The sequence below is a fragment of the Dipodomys merriami genome, unplaced genomic scaffold (assembly GCF_024711535.1).
Source record: "Dipodomys merriami isolate MVZ:Mamm:240054 unplaced genomic scaffold, mDipMer1.0.p SCAF_130, whole genome shotgun sequence".
Classification (NCBI taxonomy): Eukaryota; Metazoa; Chordata; class Mammalia; order Rodentia; family Heteromyidae; genus Dipodomys; species Dipodomys merriami.
Window position 1 is genome coordinate 1314556 of NW_027202605.1, and position 22578 is coordinate 1337133.

General features: G+C 47.1%; 1 protein-coding gene across 1 annotated transcript in view; it reads right to left on the reverse strand.

Annotated features, from left to right (window-relative positions):
* LOC138824966 (polypeptide N-acetylgalactosaminyltransferase 10) overlaps positions 1 to 21161 on the reverse strand; it is a 251441-nt gene extending 230280 nt beyond the window's left edge. Inside the window, exon 1 of the mRNA XM_070019359.1 lies at positions 20872 to 21161. Coding sequence (XP_069875460.1) covers positions 20872 to 21030 — 159 coding nt within the window. The 5' untranslated portion in view covers positions 21031 to 21161. The remainder of the gene's footprint in view (positions 1 to 20871) is intronic.
* Between the last annotated feature and the right edge of the window lie 1417 nt (positions 21162 to 22578).

Consider the following 22578-nt stretch of genomic DNA (forward strand, 5'->3'; position numbering starts at 1 on the left):
CCTTCCCTCTAGAAATGTCAGGTACTTAGCAGAAAGCCAGCCTGGGGCCCATTCAGTAATAAACTGATGGATGACTGACATGTAAATGGAGCAGAACAGCAGCTCTCCATCAGGCTGAGACTCCACAGCAAGGCCTGGGCCTGGAGTACACACATCCTTCCTAGGATCATCCTAAGCTTCTCCCTGACTCACCTGGCCCAGGTATAAACACCTGAAAGAAGTGAACAAACAATTAGCTGGTCCTCTGTTAACATTTGAGACAGCAAAGCTGGCTGCATGACTTAGCTACTGAACACAGTATTCCATGAACTGCAAGGTAGACTCTAGGCAGACCCAGCCCTGCTTGTGGCCCAGCTTCTCCCAAACCTGACTACTCCTTACTGTTTCCCCAGTCTGGACTGCTGACTGTGCTGAACCTCTGAACCTTGCTTCCCGCCCCTTCCTTAGCCTTTAGGGCCTGGCTGAACCATCACACTAGTTAGGGCTTCCTCTTTCAGGAGGCCTGGCTCTCCCATGCACTCAACACACACCTGGACTCACAGCAGCCAGAGAGACCACACTGCTTTCTAGGGCTAGGACTCTAGGCTCTGCAGGTGTGTAGCCCTGAGTGAAGCATATCTCTTGCCGTATGTTTAGTATCCTCATCTATAAAATGGAGCAATTACGGTCCATATATTATGAGGTTGCTGTGATCATGAGCAGGGTACCAGATGCTGACAACAGCAATCCTAGCCACTGAAGAGACTTGATAAGGAGGGTCACAGTTGCAGATCAGTCCAGATAGAAAAGCCTGAAAGGTTTCATCTACATGGAAGGTAGTGTATGCCTGTGATGTCAGGAATGTACCTTCAGGCCGGAAGTGAGATCCTATCATAAAAAACAACCAGGAAAAACAGGGCTGGAGACATGACCCAATTGGTAGAGCACCAGCCTAGCAAACATGAGACTCTAGAGTCTAAACCTCAGTGCCTCCACCCCCTAGAGAAAAAGAAAAATAATATACAGAGTACCCAACACTGCACCTGGCAAAACAGCCAGCAACAACTATTATATATGATGAATGTCCCGAGCTCAGATGTTGTAGATTATTCAGCATCTGGACTTCTGCAGGTGGGCACAGTAGGTGAATGAAAGGATCCATTCTTCCTCCAAATCAGCTGCTGCTCTCCCTGGCTCCATTGCTTCCTTCATGGCCATAGTTACTTTCCTGAGACATCTGTGCTTCAGTCATCCTCTGCTTACAACTATCCACAGCCACAAAAATCCTGCAAGTGGATTTTACATCCAATATTGGCTTTGAGTTTCAGTTGAAACACTATATACAGCAAGGGAAAGGTGCTTCTTAATTTTATTTGTTCTTGTCAGTATGGCTTTTTTGTTTTCTGAATTGGCTAATGGGTCATATGAAACCCATCAATGGAAATTCAGTTACTAAACTTGTTACTTGTTTTGACTAGAAATGTTATTCATATAATAAATACCAATATGGAAGATACACACACACACACACACACACACACACACACACACACACACACACACACACACACACTTCCCATAGCCTCCCTGACTCCTGAAGTCCAGCTTCTATAAACCAGACATCAGAGCACTATGACCAGTCCCTCACTCACTGCTACAATTACTTTCTAGCAGATATTAACACAACTTTCAGTGGTTCTGCTCACCCATTATAGCTGGAATAAGCCCCCTTCCTATCACGTGAGAGGTCCAGTACTACTGCGTATACATGACTACAGTCTTGATCTTCCTCAGGACCACCTTAAAATTTACTCACTACGTTAGCCAGGCACCAGTGGCTCATGCCTGTAATCCTAGCTACTCAGTAGGCTGAGATCTGAGGGTCTTGATTCAAAGCCAGCCAAGGCAGGAAAGTCTATGAGACTCTTTTCTCCAATGAACCACCAGAAAACCAGAAATGAAGCTGTGGCTTCAGTGAAAAAGCATTAGCCTTGAGCAAAAAAAGCTAAGGGACAGCACTCAGGCCCTAAGTTTAAGCCTCAGTATTGGCAACAAAAACAAGATGAAAGAACAAAAAAACAACAAAAAACAAAAAACACCTCATCACTTGCAGAAGCCTTTACAGATCTCCACAGCATGATCTCTTCTTGGTACAAGACTCAGCTGGTCCCCTCTCCCAGGGGGAATTATTCTATGTCCTGCTTTACATGCTGTAGCGCTGTGAACCCATCTGCGTTCCCTATTAGACTCGGGGTTTTTTGTTTGTTTGGTTTTTTTTGTTTTTGTTTTTGTTTTTTTACCAGTCCTGGGGCTTGAACTCAGGGCCTAGATGATGCTCCTGAGCTTCTTTTGCTTAAGGCTAGCACTCTACCACTTGAATCATAGCACCACTTCTGGCTTTTTGTGTTTATGTGGTACTGAGGAATCACATATGCTAGGCAAGCACTCTACCACTAAGCTACCTTCCCAGCCCTGGGAGGGGTTTTTTGTACCTACCACACAGTACTCCCCCAAATTTAGTTTGGATCCAGAACAAAACTGTTGAAGTCAATGTAGCTGGAACTCAGATCAAACTGAGAGACATTGCAGTCGAGTAACAAAGAACAAGGAACACATATTCATGCATTGGTATTCAATGCTGCTGGTGGAGATCTCTTAATCAGGAGAGTGGCTTTAGTTAAAGAACACATATAGGCAGTGAGATTTGTTAATCCTCCATGGAAGAAGGGAGGATCTTTTCTAAGAATTAGAAAAGGAACAGAAGGAGCTAGAAGAGATTAAGACAGTTATCCCTGCCTCTGGGATCCCTCAGTGTGCGCTGACGGCAGCATAACCCCAATCTCTGCCTATGTCTGCAGGGCTAGTCTTTCCGGCAAAGTAGTATAGGATTAAGGCTCCAATCTATTCCAGCAGGAATGCCCTCTTAACTATATAACTATAATCACCCTATTTCCAAATCAGGCCATATTCTGAGGAATGAGGCTTAGAATTTTATCAGGTTTGTTATTACTCTGTGTGTGTGTGTGTGTGTGTGTGTGTGTGTGTGTGTGTTGTGTGTGTGTGTGTGTGTGTGTGTTGTGCTGGTACTGGGGCATGTACTCAGGGCCTGGGAGCTGTCCCTTAGCTTTTTCATTCAAGTCTTGCTCTCTACCACTTGAGCAACACCTCTACTTCTGACTTTTTGGTGGTTAACTGGACATTGCTGCCTGGGCTGGCTTTGAACTGTGATCCTCAGATCTCAGCCTCCTGAGTAACTAAGATTACAGGTGTGAGCCACTGGTGCCCAGCTTAACAGCTCTTATTTGATGAAGCAATTTCATCGGTGACTCCGTTTACCCCTTCATGGGAGCTGTGGACCTAAGGAAAGACTGAATCACTGGGCTTCAGCTTTTCTCCTTAAGAGAAGAGACCTACCTCTGGAACCACAGGATATTCACCCCAGCTACAGCAAACACCTTCCCCCCCAACACAGTAAAAAGAGATCCACATTTCCAAGAACAAAATCTAACTCCAAAGGAACTCTTTTGTGCTTAAAAAGACCATCTGAATTATGTAACTGTAACCCTCTGTACTTCATCTTTATTATAGTAGTAAAAAATGGTTTTAAGCCAGGCACCAGTGGCTCACGCCTATAATCCTAGCTACTTAGGAGGCTGAGATTGAAGGATCATGGTTCAAAGCCAGCCCAGGCAGAAAAGTCCGTGACACTCTTATCTCCAATTAACCACTAGAAAACTGGAAGTGGTGCTGTCGCTCAAGCAGTAAAGAGCTCGCCTTGAGCTGAAGAGTGCAGGGATAGTGCCCAAGCCCAGAGTTCAAGCCCCATGACTGGGGGGAAAAAACGGTTTTAAAAGACCACCTGAAGGAAGAGAACTAGACAGATCCTCACTCAGAGACACCACCCACAAAGCCATGTAGGCCAAGGCGATGAACAGACTGATGCTAATGGACAGTTGTAAAAGGAAGTCTCCAGTCAAAGTTCAGGCCAAGAACCAGCTGCTCCTCCAGGAAGCTTATCCTTCTGAGGCGTCTGATCTCACCAGAGGAGATGGGAGCACAAGAAAGCAGCCTTCTGAAGGAAAATGCATGAAGTGCCTCCTAGCACCAAGAGCAGAATGACTTCCAAATGACATACAAGGGAACAGCAACAGACAAGAGTCCTGGATGGCCAGGCATCCATGGATCAAGACTCTAACTGTAGTTATTCAATATACTGAGATCCCAAGATGAGATTTGAAACCAGATAGGGAAGACAAATCCATCAGACTCTTACCTCCAATTAACCACCAAAAAGCCAGAAGTAGAGTATGGCTCAAATGGTAGATTCACAGCCTTGAGCAAGAAATGCAAAAGGTAGTCAGGCGCTGGTAGCTCACACCTGTAATCCTAGCTACTCAGGAGGTTGAGAACTGAGGATCAAGGTTCAAAGACGGCCTGGGCAGGAAAGTCCGTAAGACTCTCATCTCCAATTACCCACCAGAAAACTGGAAGTGGCACTGTGACTCAAGTGGTAGAGTGCATGCCTTGAGCTGAAGAGCTAAGGGACAATACCCAGGCCCAGAGTTCAAGTCCCACAACTGACAAAAAAAAATGCTAAGGGACAGTGCCTAGGCTCTGAGTTCAAGCCCCAATACCAGAATACACACACACACACACACACACACACACACACACACACACACACACACACACACACACACACACACACACACACACACACACACACACACACACGGAATCTCAGCAGGAACACAGCAGTCAGTCAAGATACTGAGTGCTATGATATGCTTGTCTTTGCTATGGAAGAAGCAGTATGTAAGACAGATGAGGTCTCGAATCTTATGGTGCTTACTACCTACCGAAGCAGAAAAACAAACATGTAAACCAACCGGCAAGGTGATTCTAGTCAGTGCTAACTCGCTATATGGATCATTCACAGATATGCTGCAGAGTGATAAGGGAATTTCCAGATGCCAGCTCTAAGAGATGCCTATCAAACCAGGTGCCGGTGGCTCATTTCTGTAATCCTAGTTTCTCAGGAGGCTGCTATCTAAGGGATCACAAATTGAAGCCAACCCAGGCAGGAAAAGTCCGTGAGACTCTTATCTTCAATTAAGCACCAAAAGAGCCCGCAGAGGAACTGTAGCTCAAGTGGAAGAGTACCAGCCTTGAGCAAAACAGGTCAGCACCTAGGCTCTGAGTTCAGGCCCCAGAATGAGCACACAAAAAACAAAGCAACAACAAGAACAATGGCTATCTGAGGTGACATACTAGAGCCGAGACCTCAAAGATGAAGAGAACCAAGTCAAAATTGTTAGGAAGAGCATTCATTCCTTCTTGGAGCAAAGACCTAAGGGAGAAGCAAGCCTGAGCCAACAGGCTGAAGTGTGATGGTGAACACAACCAAAACACACAAAATGAGGCTGGAGGAGTATGCAGGGGCCAGACAAGGCAGGAGCTTGAACTTGAGCAGTAGCTGCAAGGCACTAATGAATTTTAGAAAAGAGAAAGGAGCCTCTGATTTTACTCATAAATGCATTCTCTGGCTGGGTGTTAAGAATGGACTGAGATACCAGCAGAGGTGAGAAGTGTTGGGAGGCTTGAGCTGGGATCCAGGAAAGTTAGGACAGGGTAGGAGGAGGGAAATGGGTGGAGTCAGAATCAAGGCCTGGGCCAGACTCAGTAGGGAACTCAGGCATCACTGAGAGTCACAGGCTAAAGCAGGAATATTAGAACTCACTCACCCAACTCATACAACATACAGATAATGAAACTGAGGCTCTCCCAGGTCAAGGGTCTGCCCAGAGTCAAACAGTCCAGGATGCCCCCCCTACACACACACAATGCAGGATTTCTTCCACTAGGAAGAAATCAGACCAGTCTGTTTTTGCAAATAAAGCTTTATTGAAACACAACATATTCAGGTGATGAATGTACTGTGTGCGGCTATATACATACAACAGTGGCAGAAATGAGTGGTTATGCTGGAGACTGTATTATCTACAAAACCTAAATTACGCACTGAACTAATAGATCACAGATGACACACTGGTTAAATTTGGAACTAGAGCTTCCAGAGACAGAAGTGTAAGATTCAGAGGATAGAGTTTAAGGATCCTCTCTCCCCAGCCAAAGGCTCCTTCAACATTACTTAACTGTACAAATTAAGTACTGTACAAACTAAGTTCTATAATCATTTCCAAAAGACAGAGATGAATTCTACCTGCCAGGAAAGATATGAAAGGAAAGAGAAATGATGAAGACCCTCTAAGTCACCATGGGCCACAGCAGATTACTTAAACTCTGCTAAACTAAACAGTGAGATCCTCACCACTAGGGTATATTCAAGTCAAAGATGACTGCCCATCTGGCAGGGAAAAGGTTAAGAGAGATTAAGACAGGGCTGGGAATGTGGCCTTGTGGTAGAGTGCTTGCCTAGCATACATGAAGCCATGGATTTGATTCCTCAATACCACATCAACAGAAAAAGCCAGAAGTGATGCTGTGACTCAAGTGGTAGAGTGCTAGCTTAAACAAAAAGCTCAAGGATGGTGCCCAGGCCCTGTGTTCAAGCCCCAGGACTGGGAGAGAGGGGGAGAGGGAGGGAGGGACAGAGAGTGTGCACAATTGTGGGTTCCAGAATGGTGACTTGTAACCACTACACACACACACACACACACACACACAAACATGCACGTGCACAAACACACACACACAAAGCCAAACACCAACTTGGAATGAGGGGGAGGTGAGGAGTGATACAAATACACACAGAGAGAGGAGAGGGTTCAGAGCAGGGTTGAGGTGAAAGAAACACACTTATACCACAAAGAGAACCCCACAAGCCCAGGGGGAAGAAATCCATACCCCGGTTTTCCTGCTCTTTAACTGCTGCAGAGTGAAAGAGTATAAAGCCTGACGATTCAGGTTAAAAGGAATCAAATGTCCCTTTAATACCTCTGACATGGCACCTGGCAGCCCTTCTTAATGTGGCCCATTGTTCCCTGGCAGGGCCTTGGTGGCGGGAGCAGTCAGCTGTCGCGCCCACTGCCAGGGTAAAAGCAGAAAGCAGATGGAGAAGGGATGGGGGAGGGAGAAACAGGCAGAAGCACCCAGATCCATGGAACCATACCTCTGGAAGACCCTCTTCCCAGATAGCGCCTGACAACTGTCCCAAGGAAAGGCAGGCAGAAAGAGGTATGGGACAAAAAATGGACAAGCCCCACCCTGCCCTTTTTTCCTATGGTAGTCCTGGGGCTTTAACACAGGGGCCTGCCTGGGTGCTGGCCCTGAGCTTTTGTGTTCAAGGCTAGCGCTCTATCACGTGAGCTACAGCTCTATGTCTGGCTTTTCTTGAAGGTTCACTGGAGAGAAGAGTCTCCCAGATTTTGAACCATGATCCTCAGATCTCAGCCTCCTGAGTAAGTAGGATTACAGGCATGAGTCACCGGCTTCTGGCTCTGACAAGCCCCTTTTTAGCTGTACTCTGCTCACATGGCAGACAGGTAAAGCTCTACTTTACATGCCAGGAAACAGAGGATCCAGGGAAGTTAAATGCCTGGCCTCCTGAACTCACGTCAAACAGGACAACCAAGTGTACAGCCTGAATGTCACAAGCCTGCAGGGGAGGGGGAGGGATTCTCCACTTTGTTCCTGGGAAGGCCTGGAAAGTTCCTAAGGCCCCCAGAGACTCAATCATTAAATGACCACAAAGTGCTAGCAAAGTGTTGATGGCTCACACTTATAATCCCAACTACTCAGGAGGCTGACATCTGAGGATCACAGATTGAGGCCAGCCAGGGCAAAAAAAAAAAAAAAAAAAAAAAAAGAGTCTGTGAGACTATTATCTCCAATTAACCAGAAAAAGGCCAGAAGTAGAGGAATGGCTCAAGCCTTGAGGGGAAAAGACAAGCAAGAGTTCATGGCCCTGAGTTCAAGCCCCAATACCAGCACTAAATAAATGAATGAGGAAATGGTCATCAATGCCACTGCCACAGAGCCAGAACTAAAGACAACCAACCCTCAGGACTGCTGCCACCACATCTCATGCCACAGGCCTACTGGCGTGACAGGGGCTTACGGGCCCTAAAAGGAAAGGACCTTGAAAGTCACAGGGCTACAGCCATCCACCTTAGCCAAGGGCTCTGTTCTCAGACCCTATGGTTTTTAAGCTGACCTCACCAGTGAGCTCTGGGGACCCAGATTGCTGCACACAAGCATTCTCTTTTCTTTTCTTTTTGCATGCCTGTACTTGGCGTAGACCTTAGCTTTTTTTTTTTTTCCTCAAAGCTGGCCGTGCTCTATCACTTGAACTCTATCACTTCCACTTTTTGCTAGTTAATTGAAGATGAGAATTTTCATCGACTTTCCTACCTAGGCTGGCTTCTAACCATGTTCCTCCTATCTCGGCCTCCCAAGGAGCTAGGATTACAGGCTTGGGGTCAATGGGTATGCCTAGCTGAGGTCTTACTTTTTCACCAACATTTGGGGTGCCACTGAGGCTCCCTCAGACAAGAAGGTAAGAAGAGCCATCTCTGCTTGGAAAGCTGTTTTCTCTCTCATTCTCTTGGATCCTAACACTCCCCCAATCACAGGAATGAACATTCTGGAGTTTTCTGACATGCCAGGAAGTACAAAGCAGAGAACAAAGTCGACTCTGTTACCCACATAATTGCTAATAAGGCCACAAGAGTCTCAACATGCTTGGAACAAGATGCATGATACAGAGAAGTCTTCAGACTCAGAAGCCTAGAGTCAGAGAGATCAGAGTAAGGGAAACGGATTCTGCATTTCAGCAGATATCAGAATATAAACTTGAACAAGTCAGTTTAGTGGCCAAGGACAATATATTTATTTTTCCACGCAATCACTTCCTCCTCTGGAAAGTGTATTGATCTTTGAGTCAGAAGGCTCCATCTCATTGCGCTGGCTTTGTGACTGTATGTCACTCAGCCTCAGTTTTCAAAGCTGGGAAGACCATAACAAGGAGCCCATAAGCCCTATCAACCTGCCTCACAGAAAACAGACTGGAAGTTTGTAGGTAATGAAGTAGAGCTCTAAACTCAAATGTGTCCCACTGCTAGCTGGCTTCCTGAAAGGTAAAACACTCAGGTTCAGGTTTAGAACCACCAAGCATGCGTGGGAGCGGGGAGGGGGGGGAGGGGCAGGGGAGGGGGAGAGCTGGTAATGTGGCTATCGGGAGACCTTAGGCCTCACTTCTCTAGAGGAGCAGCTGCTATGCAGGTCCAGCAATTTTTAGGATACTAGAATCTGAGTCCAGCTGCTCGGCTTTCTGACTTTTCCCTAAAAGCAAGAAGATTATGTCCTAAAAATATATAAACTCATTTAATGTTATGCTACTGGCAATTTACTAACATTTAAAAATAGAGACATCCAGACGGGTACCAGTGGCTTACACCTGTTGTCTTAGTAACTCAGGCAATTGAGATCTGAGCATCAGGGTTCAAAGCCAGCCTGGTTTGCAAGAAAGTTCATGGGATTCTTATCTCCAAATAATCACCAAAAAGGACAGAAGTGGAGCTGTGGCTCAAGTGGTAGAGTGCTAGTCTTGAGCAAAAAAGCCCAGGGACAGCTTCTAGGCCCTGAGGTCAAGCCCAGAACTGGCACACATACACAAAAGACATCCAACTAGTGCTTCAAGCCTGTAATTATAGCTACTCAGGAGCTGAGATCTGAAGATCAAGGTTGAAAGCCAGCCCAGGCAGGAAAGTCCTTGAGACTCTTACCTCCAATTAACCACCAAAAAGCCAGAAGCAGAACTGTGGCTCAAGTGATACAGTTATCAGCCCTGATAGAAAACGCTAAGGGACAACACCCAGGCCCTGATTTGCAAGCCCAGTACCAATATAAAAATTGAATAAATAAAGACATTCAATCAGTAAAGGTCAGCAGAGGTTAAGTCACATTAAACTTACCTCTAGGTTATAACTAACCGAAAAGCCACTGGTTTGGAACTAGTGTAAGAAGTTGCATGTGGGACTTTCATTTTTAATATGAAGATCAAATGAACTAATAACAGATCTCTAAAGAAACCAGCTCCTAATAAAATATCATTAAGAAAATAACCAGCCAGCCAAATTACTAACCAAGAACAGAATCTGCTCCAAGATGAGAATCATACACTTTTTGGTAAAGTTACATGGCGAATTTAGAAACTGATTATTTCACAAATAAAGACATGGACGCACATACATATTTTTGCTGTCAACAGCTGACTTAGATCAACACTCAGGAGGAAACTAGCAAAAAGGCACCGTTTTTCAGTTGAAAACACACAATACCCCAAAACAGCAGGAAGTCACTTTCACTTGCCCCCTTCCAGATGTTTCCAACCTGTTCTCTTTATTTAAGAAACCCTCTTTCCTCCAGAAACCCCACCACCATTGTGCTCAAAACCCGCTTCCCAAGACACCACAGAGGAGGCCCACATGGACATATAACCCTGGCAAATCTGGCTGGTTTGCCACGCAGCACGTGGGACAAGCTCTAATTCACTGCCCTGGCACTGGAAGTTTTCTGGAGCAAACAGAAACCAAGACCTGGGGGCCCTGAGTTCTCTGCAATGATCTCCTCCTCCAGCAGCCTCCCTGAATCCCAGGGGGAGGACAAGCAGTTCCCACAGACATCCATCCAAGGTCAGCCTCCTGGGAGCTGCCCCCACACTGATGCGCACAAGCATCTCAGCTGAGCTGGATCCTAACCCCATTGCTTCCTAGCTTTGTGGCCCTGGGTGCATTACTTCACCTCTCAGCACCGCCACCACCATTTTAACTTAATTTCACCATTATCAGGACACTCGGAGGTCAAAGGTTAACTGCTCATTTGGGGAGAACAAATTTGGTCAAGCATGGACCTAGCAAGTGGCAGGACTGGGCTTGGGAATCGCACCGAGATGGCTCACAATTTTCCTCTATTGTCCTGTTCTTGCCAGCTTGCTACCCTTTCCAGGAGGGCCATTCTCCGCTTACAAGGCCACAACAGGAAGGCACAGACCTACCCTAGAAGGGTGACATGATAGGTGGTATGGGAAAACAAGCTCAGGAGCTCTGCCAGTCCACACAGCCCACAGTAGAGGGACTTAGAAATGCACCGCATAAACCAGAGGGGCCCACAGCCCTGACATGTCTGTGACATCTGACCCAGGGCCACTGCTTCCGGGTAGCACAGAGCCCTTTGGGTGCTTACCAGCAAGGCTGGGAGCTGCAGACAAAGGCACTATCCCCAGAAGCAGCAGCTCAGAAGCAGCACTCCAAGGCATCTGGGGAGAACAGAGTGAGCCCCGGGAAAGTAGAGGTCTGTCTCTGGGGATACAGCACAAAGAAGAGGTTCTCTGCTGGATTGAAAGATGGGATCCTTGGCCTACTCCGCACAGGCCCTCACCACACTCCAAGGATGTAGGCTCCATCCTTAATAGGCTCCCTGGAGCTTCTGCAGCACCCTGAAGCTCAGAAAGAAGCATTCCTCAAAACCGGGCTTCCTGCCCAGTCAGCTCCAACAGTTATGAGCACCAATTGCTCTTTTTTCCTTCCCTTCTATCCCTTTGTGGCAAAGATGCCACAAAAAAATGAGAGGGATAAAAGCGGAGGTAAGTTCCTATGGTCAAGAAGAAGTTTCTAAGCCAGGGGCCTGTGGCTCACCCTTGTAAAGCCTAGATACTTAAGAGGCTGAGATCTGAAGATCATGGGTAAAAGCCAGCTCAGGCAAGAAAGTCTGTGAGACTCTTATCTCCACTGAACCACCAAAAAGCTAGGAGTAGAGCTGTGAATCAAATGGTAGAAAGCTAGCCTTATGCAAAAAAGGTAAAGCACAAAGCTCCCAGGCCCTGAGATCAAGTCCCAGTACTGGTACAAAAAAAGAAAAACAGAAGTGGAGTCCGGGAAGATCAGAAATCCTTCTGAGCTGCATGACAGAATCATATGTAGGACTCTGGATCACCAGAGGTCAGTACTCCTTCAAACAGCCCCTGAAAGGATCTCTGATCAAATTAAGCAGCTGAGAAAAATGGAGGCTCAGGAAAACTAAAACAGTGAGCAACTCCTGAGGTTAGAGTAAGCAAGCATATTGGCTGCAGGTGGCAGGCTTTGAGCTGAGTCTAGAATGCTGAGGGTGTGGGTTCTCCCCTAGCTAGGAAGCAGAAAGGAACCCCAGGGATTGCTTCAAGTGCCAAAGAATCAGGATAAGGAATGCATAGAAGCCTCTATGTGCACAACCTCCTCACTATAACAAAAATCAGACTGTGCCTGTGCTCCACCATTCCCAGCCCTGAGCCTGGCCAAGCATGTAACCTCAGAAAACTCATCTTCCACCAAGGGGCACCCACCTTGTGCCAGCCAGGCACAGCAGTACTGCCACCCCACTGATGGTTCTGTAGGTAACAATGGAGTCTGTAACCAACGTTATGCTCAGGGTTTTGCTCTGTGACTCATTTAATCCTCCAGAGAAACCCCCTAATGGTTCACATTATTCGCCTTATACATATCAAGAAATCCAAGCACAGAGGTCAAGTGACTTGCCCCGCCAACAAGCCCCAATCAAGCAGTGAAGGTCAAAGCTACAGACCTAAACACAGAGTCCCCATGCTAACTCCAAGAACAAGGACAGAAAAGGGTGGGACAAAGGTCCACTATAAGCTCACAGTGTCTCCAAGTGACCTCACAGGCAACTAAAAACATTCAGTCATTGGATAATAAGTCTCTCCTCTGCTCAGACATCCTCACTCCTACAGCAGATCGCTGCAGGGGGAGGAAGGGGAGAGCAAGTGGGGAGACAAGTCTGTCATCTTGACTGAGGGTCTGTGTTGGGTCAGAGACTCAAAAGGCTCAAATCTCAAGTCCACCACAAAAGGCTACACATCCTAGATCCAGTACGAGTATCTCTGTGTGCTTTAGCTCCCCTCCTCCCTTCCCACCTGCTTATACCTGTAAATATTTAAGAAGAGAAGTGATGGGCTGAGTCCTGCTAAATAAATGGCAGCCACAGTTATTACCACATAGATCCTCCTCGTTACAACCCTTACTAGTTTTATGTTGTGGCTTCCATCATCTAAGAAAGCTGAAGAAAATTCAGCATTCACAGCTCCAACTTCTCTCAAAAACCAAAGAAAAGGAAGCAAAACGGCCTGCTTTTTGCTTCCCCTTTCCTTCTCCTATCTCCATTCAGCAGAGGGCAGCAAACAGGAAGCATGGAAAGATAAAAGAGTGAGAAAGAGAGCCACATGGAGAGCCAGCTACACATGCATAAATACACACCCACCCACCCACAGCAAGCGGAATTGTTTAGCTTCCTCTAGCTTCCAAAGTATGAACACTCTGCCTCCTCCAGCTACTAGGGCCAGGCAGGGGGGGAAAAAAAGTGGAAGCTGAAGAGACAGAAGTTCTTTTTCAGCTCAAGAGATTTCCAGTGAGCTGACTTTGCGTGCATATGAGAAAGGGGCAGCTCTCAGGGCAGGGACAGGAAGGCAGCCACAGAACTGACAAGATAATTCTCAATGAAGACAGCTTTCAACTACTCATCTTGAGGCAACAAGGCTGGCAATCCTAACACCCAAGCTCTCCCCAGTAAGAAACTGAGGCCCATGCCATTAGCATCTCAGCCCAGGGGTGTCAGAGAGTGCTGATCTACAGGATGCAGATTCAGTGCTCCACAAGGACAGGACTTGAGTGGCAAAGGGGTGGCCTTTTGAGGGTCAAGTCTAGTCCCCACAATGTCAGCAGGGATCTGAGGCAGGGACATGTCAGCCTCTTCTCAAGTGTCTTTCCCACCCCCACAACAGGAGTAGCCAGCTTCTTCTCTGTGTAAATGCTCTTTCCATATGACCCGGGAAGCCCAACCCCACCCCTAGCTCTAAGGTAGGATAAGTCACCCAGCACAGCTCATCTTTCTGACTAGTGATTGTGAATGAATCTCATCATGATGAATATATCAGATCCAAAATGGACTGATAAGATTTAAACAGATCATGCTAAGATAATAGGAAAAGACATTTCTTGTCTTTTCTACAGAGGCAACAGAGATAGATTCTCTCCTCTAGGCTCTGGGTATGGATATAAGAAAGCATTATATTTTACTACCAAGGTGAGGAGGGGTAGGGGGAGTACAGAGTGCTCAGTCTAAGATAAAGTCAGAACCAAGAGAACTCAGAAGAAGCCCAGTCCTGACAGTACCACAAACCTCTAGATCATACCATACCTGAAGCCAACTAGAGTTCCAGGAAGCCCGTATGCCTTCTTACTCATTTAAGCCTGCCTGGCTCAAATCATTACTTGCACCTGATAGTGAGGTGGCCCTATTTTCCATGCATAGCAGCCACAGTGCCACATGACACACGTGTTTGTTGTTGTTGTTATTGTTTGTTGGGGTTTTTTTTTTTGTCGGTCATGGGGCTTGAACTCTGGGCCTGATGCTGTCCCTCAGCTCTTCAGCTCAAGGCTAACTCTCTACTACTTGAGCCACAGCACCACTTCCGTTTTTCTGAGTGGTTTATTGGAGATAAGAGTCTCACGGACTTTTCCTGCCTGGGTTGGCTTTTAACCGTGATCCTCAGATCTCAGCCTCCTGAGTAGCTAGGATTACAGGCATGCGCCACCAATGCTTGGCTGGAACACATGCTTTTAGTTTCTCTATTTTCCTATTGAACCCCTTCAGGTTATTCTACTTTCCCTTACTTTAAAAATAAATCCTGGCATGGTGATTCAGGCCTGTAATCCTAGCTACTGAGGAGGTAAAGACTGGAGGATCAGATTCTGAGGCCAGCCTCAGTTTGAGAGACTTCATCTCAACCAATGACTTGATATCCCAGCTATGGGAGAAGCATAACGGCTGGACACGGTGGCAAAGCACCTGTCTATCCTTCCCAGTGACATAAAGAAGCAGCAGGATCACAACCCAGGCATAAAAGGAGATCCTACATTGAGAATAACCAACACAAAATAAGGCTAGAGGCATGAAGTAAGTGCTAAGTGCCTACCTAGCAAGGGCAAAGCCCCAAGTTTAATCCTCAATATGACCAAATATAGATAGATAGATAGATAGATAGATAGATAGATAGATAGATAGATAGATAGATAGATAGATAGATAGATAGATAGATTACAAGCCTAGTGCCTATAATCCTAGCAACTCAGGAGAATAGGAGGATCACAGGATCACAGTTTAAGGCTAGCAAGGGCATTCATGAGCCCTTATCGAAATAAATAACCAGCAAGAGACAGAGACAGAGAGAAAGACAGAGACAGACAGAGACAAACAAAGAAAGACAGAGAAAGACTGCAAGCTGGAGGCATGGATGAAGTGGTAGAGCCTGGCCAAGCAAGCAAGTGAGCAAATGCAAGGCTCTGAATTCAAACCTCAGTACCACCAAAAATAATATTAAGTAAAAAGGCTGGAAAGAATATTTACAAAAATGGATCCACTAATATCTAAGGATCATGGTTCAAAGCCAGCCCATGCAGAAAAGTCCATAAAACTCTGATGTCCAATTAAGTACCAATGGGCAGGGGACCCCATGGGAAACAGAGATGTGGCTCATATGATAGAGCATTGGCCTTAAGCCAAAACAGCTCAGGGACAGCACCCAAGCCCTGTATAAGCTCCAGGACTAGTGCACACGTGCGCACGCACACACACACACACCACACACATGTGTGTGGTGTGTGTTGTGTTGGGGGGGAGGCTCCAGAAGACAACTGGTGTCATTAAGTACTGGCTTCCAAAAATGTGGCATGATAATTTGACTCACAAGGGAAATAACAGTAGACATTGATCTAGTATATGGAGGGAAGAAAGTCTTTGCAGCAGAACAGAGGACTTAGAGAGCACTGCGTTCATGTCTGCATTCCTCCTGTGAGAACTCCAGAATGTGATGTCCCTTTTGCTGCCTCAGTTTCCATAATGGACCAGTGACTTCTCAAGCGCCTCCCTCCCACTTTAACACGCACTCAGCAAAAATCCAGTTTTCCAAGTGCCACACCATGTGCTATGTACTTAAAGAACACACTGTGTCAAGACATCTCCACCTACTGAGGCCATGATGCACTTCTTGGCCACAGGAACTGCAACAGGCTACATCCTTTCCCCATTCCATTGTACATGCTACACAGGCTACATAGGCTACCTCCAATTCCCCATGCCATTGTGGTTGTTGGAGAGGCAATAGTCTCATTCAAGTCTTTCCCTTTCTGACTCTGATCCAGTATAAGATGCAGAGGGTTAGGTATATGCAAAATACAGAAGACACACACACAACTGGTTCACACAACCCAAACATCGTCAGGGGCAATTAGCTGCTACAGGACACACTTCCAGCTGCCAAGTTCACCTCAAGGTATTTCTTTACACAGTGATGACATTCTGGATGCCATCTCAATATAACAGCTGACGGTGGACAAGGAATAATTAAATGGTTACCTAATTGCTGCTAGATGGTTATCTTTTCAATAGGCCTTTGCTTTTCCATTATTGATTCCCTTATCTGTTATCTGTCAACAGAGCCAACAGATTAAAGGCTGAACATCTTTAGACCACAGTCTGAGAGATGCCAGCACAAAATGAAAAAGCTCTGAGGTTAGAGCCTCCTCAGAGGATACATTTGAAGGCCTATAGTCCAGATCTTTCCAATATGTGCTTCTAAACTCAGAACCACAGGACCTTAGAAATGGACAAGCCTAACAAAGTACCTATTTCGTTTGTTTTTTTTTAATTTGTTGTTAGTATAGAGGTGATATGCAGATGGTAAAGATTACGTTTCTTTTCAGACAATGTCATCCCCTGTCCCTCATCTTCTCCCTGTTTTTCTTTCTCATTCCCATCCACAAATTGTACAATTCACTAGCCACCACTGCATTTGTTTACCCTTTGTCAAAAATACCTATTTCTTACATCACCAGAATTACTATATCATTAATTTCACTTGAGCAGCAGTATTGAGAACTAGTCTGAGACCAGCTGATTCTAGGCTTAGTAGACTTAATTAGTAAAGTCTGCTGTAGCCACAGGAGGGGAGATATTGATTAGTAATGTCTGCCTTGACCACAGGAGAGGAAGCACCATTCTAATACATATTTGCCTCTCCTCTTTTGGAATCTAAACTAACTTCACAAAGGAGTAATCCAAGCCCAGAGTAGTTAAACCACTTTCCTAAGGTCACTGAGTGAGTTTAGGGCAGGAAAGAAGACAAGAAGCCAGGCCTCTCTCTACAGATCATCATCAGTGGGACTCCAGAAAAACAACACAGGAAGATTTACTTGGCTAAATCAACAGCCCTTCCCAAGTGACATCAGATTTCACCACAGTAAGCTGGCAATGATTAGCAATCTAAAGGCTACCAGCTCCTATGAAGAAAATTATAGAAATCATCCCAGGCTACATTTCCAAGCACTTAACTTTCTGATGGACGCAATTCTGCTATGAGAAGACTGAAAGGAAGGGGGGGAGAAAAGGGGGAGGAAAGTATTAATTTTTGCATGTGCTAAGAATAAAGTTCAGCTCTGACAGGAGAAAAACTCCTGAAACTTGAAAATTAAAGTCATTGGTATTCCATTATCCCACCAATTTCCATTCCACAGATGCTATTATCCAATGAAGTCATTTCTCACCAGAGATTATGGTTCAGAAGTGGGGCGGGCCCGCATCAAGTTTCCTAATGTGGGCTTTTAATAACCAGTTCCCAAGCCTGAAATATGAAACATTCTAGAATTAAGCTAAGATGTTAGGCAGATGGGGAGGGAGGGTTAGTAACGAGAGCAAGCCCCAAATTAAAAGAAAGATGGCATCATGGCTGGCTTTCCTGCTTGGTTTGCAGCTTTCTGAAAACCCAGCTGTCTGACCAGATGAATTCAGAAACCCTAGAAGCATTATGTGGTCTTTATAAATCAGATGTCCTACCCAGCTCCACAGACACACTCAGGATGAACTGGGTGGCAGTTCTATGACTTACATTCTAGCAGATGACAGCTAAGTGCTCTTTCTAATCTTCAGTGAAAGAATCAAAGAGTTAAACAGGACTGTTCAAATAGTGGTTATATTGCCCTCAGATAAACTTCTCTCAAATTCACAAGGAACCTAATTTTCTTTTGGACAAAAGTCCTGTCAAGACTTCCCTCCAGAGCCTATGTGGTTACTTCTGCCAGGAAGATCAATGAAGAGGTATTGTGGGAAGGTTCTCAACAATTGCCAGAGTGACAGACTGAGCTTAGAACCAACTGGTCAACCCTTCATAACAGCTCAGTGCGCTCGAGATAGCAGATTCCCAGACAGCAGCCTGATGTGTTGCATGCATGCTCAGGGATAGTGTGGAATGAGGACTGGAAGAAAGTCAGCCTCTTCCTTCAAGCCCAGCTGCCATTCAAACAAGGAAGTAACTGGGAAGGCCAAGCCCAGGGCTCTGCCTTTGCAAAGAGAGTAGAACACAAAAGGGCTGTGTGGAAATTTGGCAGGATCTTCCTGAAAGGCAGCAGCTGAATGCTGCATCCTATAGCACCTAGAAAAGCCTATCATTGCAAAAGAGCTCTTCTGCTGCACCCAGGAAGGAGAAATTTTCTGTAAAGGAAGAACAGCCAGTTGATAAGCCTTGAAACACCAATCCCATTCACCACTTCCTCCTCCTCCTCTTTCTGCTATTCCAGAGAAAAAGAAATTAAACAGGAATTAAAACTGCCCCATGAGCTATCCACACACTGCAGGTCAGAGTTCCAAGGAACATCCATCCAGCTGTTGCTCTCCACTCTTTCTGCCCCAAAGGCTGCTTTATTCAATCAATACCTTCTTGTACATGTGAGTAATTTTCTTTGAAAGCTCAGGCCAAACTGGCAGTTAACCTTGACCTTCTCTCTACACATCTAGGTCTATAGGAAATGAAAATCAGGACTTCTTTGGCACCTGCCTCAACTGAAATATGACAGCTTTCTTTAGGCAAAGGCAGCCTGTCAAGAGCTCTTTTAGACCTGGTCACAGCTATTCCACAGGAGACGTGCACTTGGGCAGGACACACCCCCTTTGCCTGGGGCTTTGCCAATATAGAACCCCTGAACCTAGGGAGGCTGTCAGGGACAATACCCCAGGAAAAAGCAGTAGCCCTGTGTCCACTCACTGATCATATCACAGAATGCTGGCAACCGAACCAAGAGATGGAGTTGGTGGATGATAAGCACATACAGCAAGTTAATGACAAAGCCAAACACAGCCCTGGCCTCTTCACCCTGATACTGGTACAGGATAGGAATTGAAGGAGATTTCAAGAAAGAAAAACATACAAGATACAGAATTTAAGGGGGAAAAGGCTAGGCTGGCTATCGGGGTTTGAACTCAGGGTTTAGGAAAGGACCTTGCTGACTTTCCTCAGTTTCTGAACAGTTAAGATGTACCATAAAGATCAAGCCGACTCCTCTGGTTGGTTTGCAACAATTAACTAGAGTAATTGCTAAGCTCCAATTGATCCGCCCTGTGGCAAAGAACTGTCTGTGTTCAAGATACCAGAATGGCCAGGCAGCAGCCTGACACTGAGGAGAAAAGAAAACCCATCAACCTCAAAAAGTCAGCCTCTTCCCTTGAGGGCAGCCAACAGTCAATTCTGACCCTGATATGAACATTACCCACTTCCCATGGGAGCACAAAAATCCCCTAAGCAAATCTGAAATGTCCCAATATACAAAGCAAGTCAAGCATGCATAGATTTGTCAGGAGATGAGAGAGGTAGAGTGATGTGATTGAGCAGGAAAATGTTCATCCAAGCCAGGAGCTAGAAACTCACACCTGTAATCCTAGCTACTCAGGAGGCTGAGATCTAAGACTCCTGGTTCTAAGCCAGCCCACCCAGGAAAGTCTGTAAGACTCTTATCTCTAATGAACCACCAAAAAGCCAGAAGTGGATCTGTGGATTAGGTGGTAGAATGCCAGCCATGAGTGAAAAACAACTAAAGGACAGCACCCAGAGCCTGAGTTCAAGAGCCACGATCTGAGCATGCACACACATGCACATGAAGAAAAGTGATCATTTATTCCATATGCATGTACACATTCGTGAGACATGAGTGAGTTTCAAAGAGGCAAAAACAATTATTGTCACAGTTTGGGCTGCAAGAAGTACCACGTCCTATCAGAAAGAAGTAGAAAAGGGAGATATGTGGCATTCTGCCCTCAGGGGACAGCGCTCTGGGACATTTTGGGGGATCCCTCCACCTGGCCACCTCTATACTCCTGGAGGGTCAAAGGTGGCAAGTTCCTCAAGAACCAGAAATTCACCTTTCACCTCATCCAAGGGACCGGAAGCTCCAAGAGGATCTTTGCACTCACTCGCCAAGGAATTCACAGGACCTGAGACAGAAATAGGACAGCGAAAGAATGGGGGAAAGGGACAGGGAGTTCCAGGGGTCCCTGTGCAAATGGCAAAACGTGAAAGGGACTGACCTGAGTAAAAACAGCAGGATCAGCAGGTGGGGGTGAGGGAGGGGAGCAGAAGTGATGGGGGAACCGGTCCTACAGAAAGCATCACACCCTGGGGAAACCGGCTTGTGCAAAGAGGGTACTCTCCAGAAAGAGAACGCTGGACCAGGGGAGACGACAGGAGAGGACAACGGACAGGCGGACAAACTGTAAAGTATGGAAAATAGAAATAAGAGTCCCATAATGGGCACTAAGGGCCCTGGGTTCTAATTCTGACTCTGCCGAGTGGACAAATCCCTGTCCTCGGAGCCTCAATTTACCCCATCTGGGGGAGGGGGGGGATGGAAAGAAGGACAGACTCTTCAGGGGCTGCCTCTGAGGACACCGACAGGAGGAGGAGGAGGAGGGAGAAAGAGCCGAAGGTCTGAAGTAAAACCAGAGAAGGGGGGAGGCAGGCGGGAGCATCCCTAGCCCCACCACACCCAAGGCACTCACCTGTCCCACCGCGGGGACCGCCGCCGCTCCCGACCTCCCGGGGACGCCGTCCGGCTGCCGCTCGCGGTACAGAGCCCACAGCCCCACGTTGGGCAGGAAGACCAGGGCCGCCAGTACCAGAGCCACCGCCTGCAGAAGCCGTTTCTCCTTACGCCTCATCGGGGACAGTCAGCCCCGCCGCCGCGCCCCGCCGGCCCCACCGCGCCGTCCGCTCCAGGCTCCGCGCCCGTCCGCGCGTCCGCCCGGCGGCGCCGGCGGCAGCAGCTCGGCGAGCACAAGCGGCCGCGGCGCCGGCCCCGCTCCAACTCCGCAGCACTTCCGCCCGATCGCCGGCCAGGGAGCCGGACGCTACCACTAAGTCACCGTCGTGGGGGGGGTCTCCTTCGCCAACACCGATGTCGGGCACCGTGGAGCCACCAGGCCCGCAACACCCTCTTACAGACTTTCTGGCACACACCTATAGACGTCGACCTCCCATCTTTTCGTGAAGGGTTTTAGTCTAGCCGGGGGCGACCCTGACATCCTACGTTAGGTCTCCCCCCTCCTGAGCCGCAATGGTGCATCCCGCTCCTCCCCGGCTCCCCTACCGGGAGGAGCAGTGAGAAAGTGCCAGAGTTGGGTTGTTGGGCGCTGACTGGTGCACGCTGAGCGCTAGTGCGCCCGGTGCATTTTGGCGCGGTTCGCGTGCGCCCCAAGATCTGATCCTGGCTTCAAGTCTGCTGGGCGACCTTCGGTCCAGAGATTCGAGCTCCTCCTGCTTTGCTGGAGCCCTGCCGATGCACAGCCCCCCCCCCCCCCGGGGTTCGGGGCTCTGCACTCGCCTTGGCTGGAGCTTGAGGACACCAAGACCTGCTTTGACCCCGGGATCTTAGCGTCCTCAGCCATGGAATGCGGTCCACGCTGTGATCCCGTGTGCACTGTTCCACGGACCCTGGGTTTCTTTCTATCAAAGACCCCAGATGTTGGGTGAGTGTACTCTCGTGTTTAGAACTGAGTTTAGTCAGTGCCCTCTGCCCTGTGACACCTGCCTGCTCTTCCTATCAAAGTGGTGGGGAGGTGACCCGAACCTATACTTGGGTCCCTTCCACACACAGGTCCAGTACCACGCATCCTCTGGACACTCAGCACGTGCATGGAGCCCTTCCCCAAACTTTTGGTTCAGGGTTTGTCTCCATTCAGCCCTATTTGGCAAAGCATCAGCTGGCACCCATGTGTTTCAGACCCTGTACCAGGCTCCAGGAGGACGCGCAGGCAGCCCTGGGAGTTAAAATGACTGGGCTGAAACACTAAACAAACATGCAGTCACCCAAGACTGCTAATGGGTGCATCACGATGCTGAGGGATCTGAAGAAAGACTGCCTGGACCACAGAGAATCTGGACTCCTTGCTCCAGTGCTCATCCCCTAACTGCTTCTTCCCTGATACCCTCTTCTCTGCCACACTCCACACATGCCTTCTTGATGTTCTGCTTTTCCAGCTCGGCCACTGACCCTACTGACTTACCACCCCCAGCTCTAGACCAGTCTGTCAGCTTTGTCTGCCCAGGCTGACTTTGTTTTATTTTTTTTTTCACTTTTTAAAAATTATTATTTCATGCTTTAGTTTATGTATAAAATAAGTAATGTAATCAGATTCCTGAAGAGAGCATATTAGTATCAATTTTTAACAAAATCTTCAGGTTTTTAACATCAGGTATCCAAAACAGAC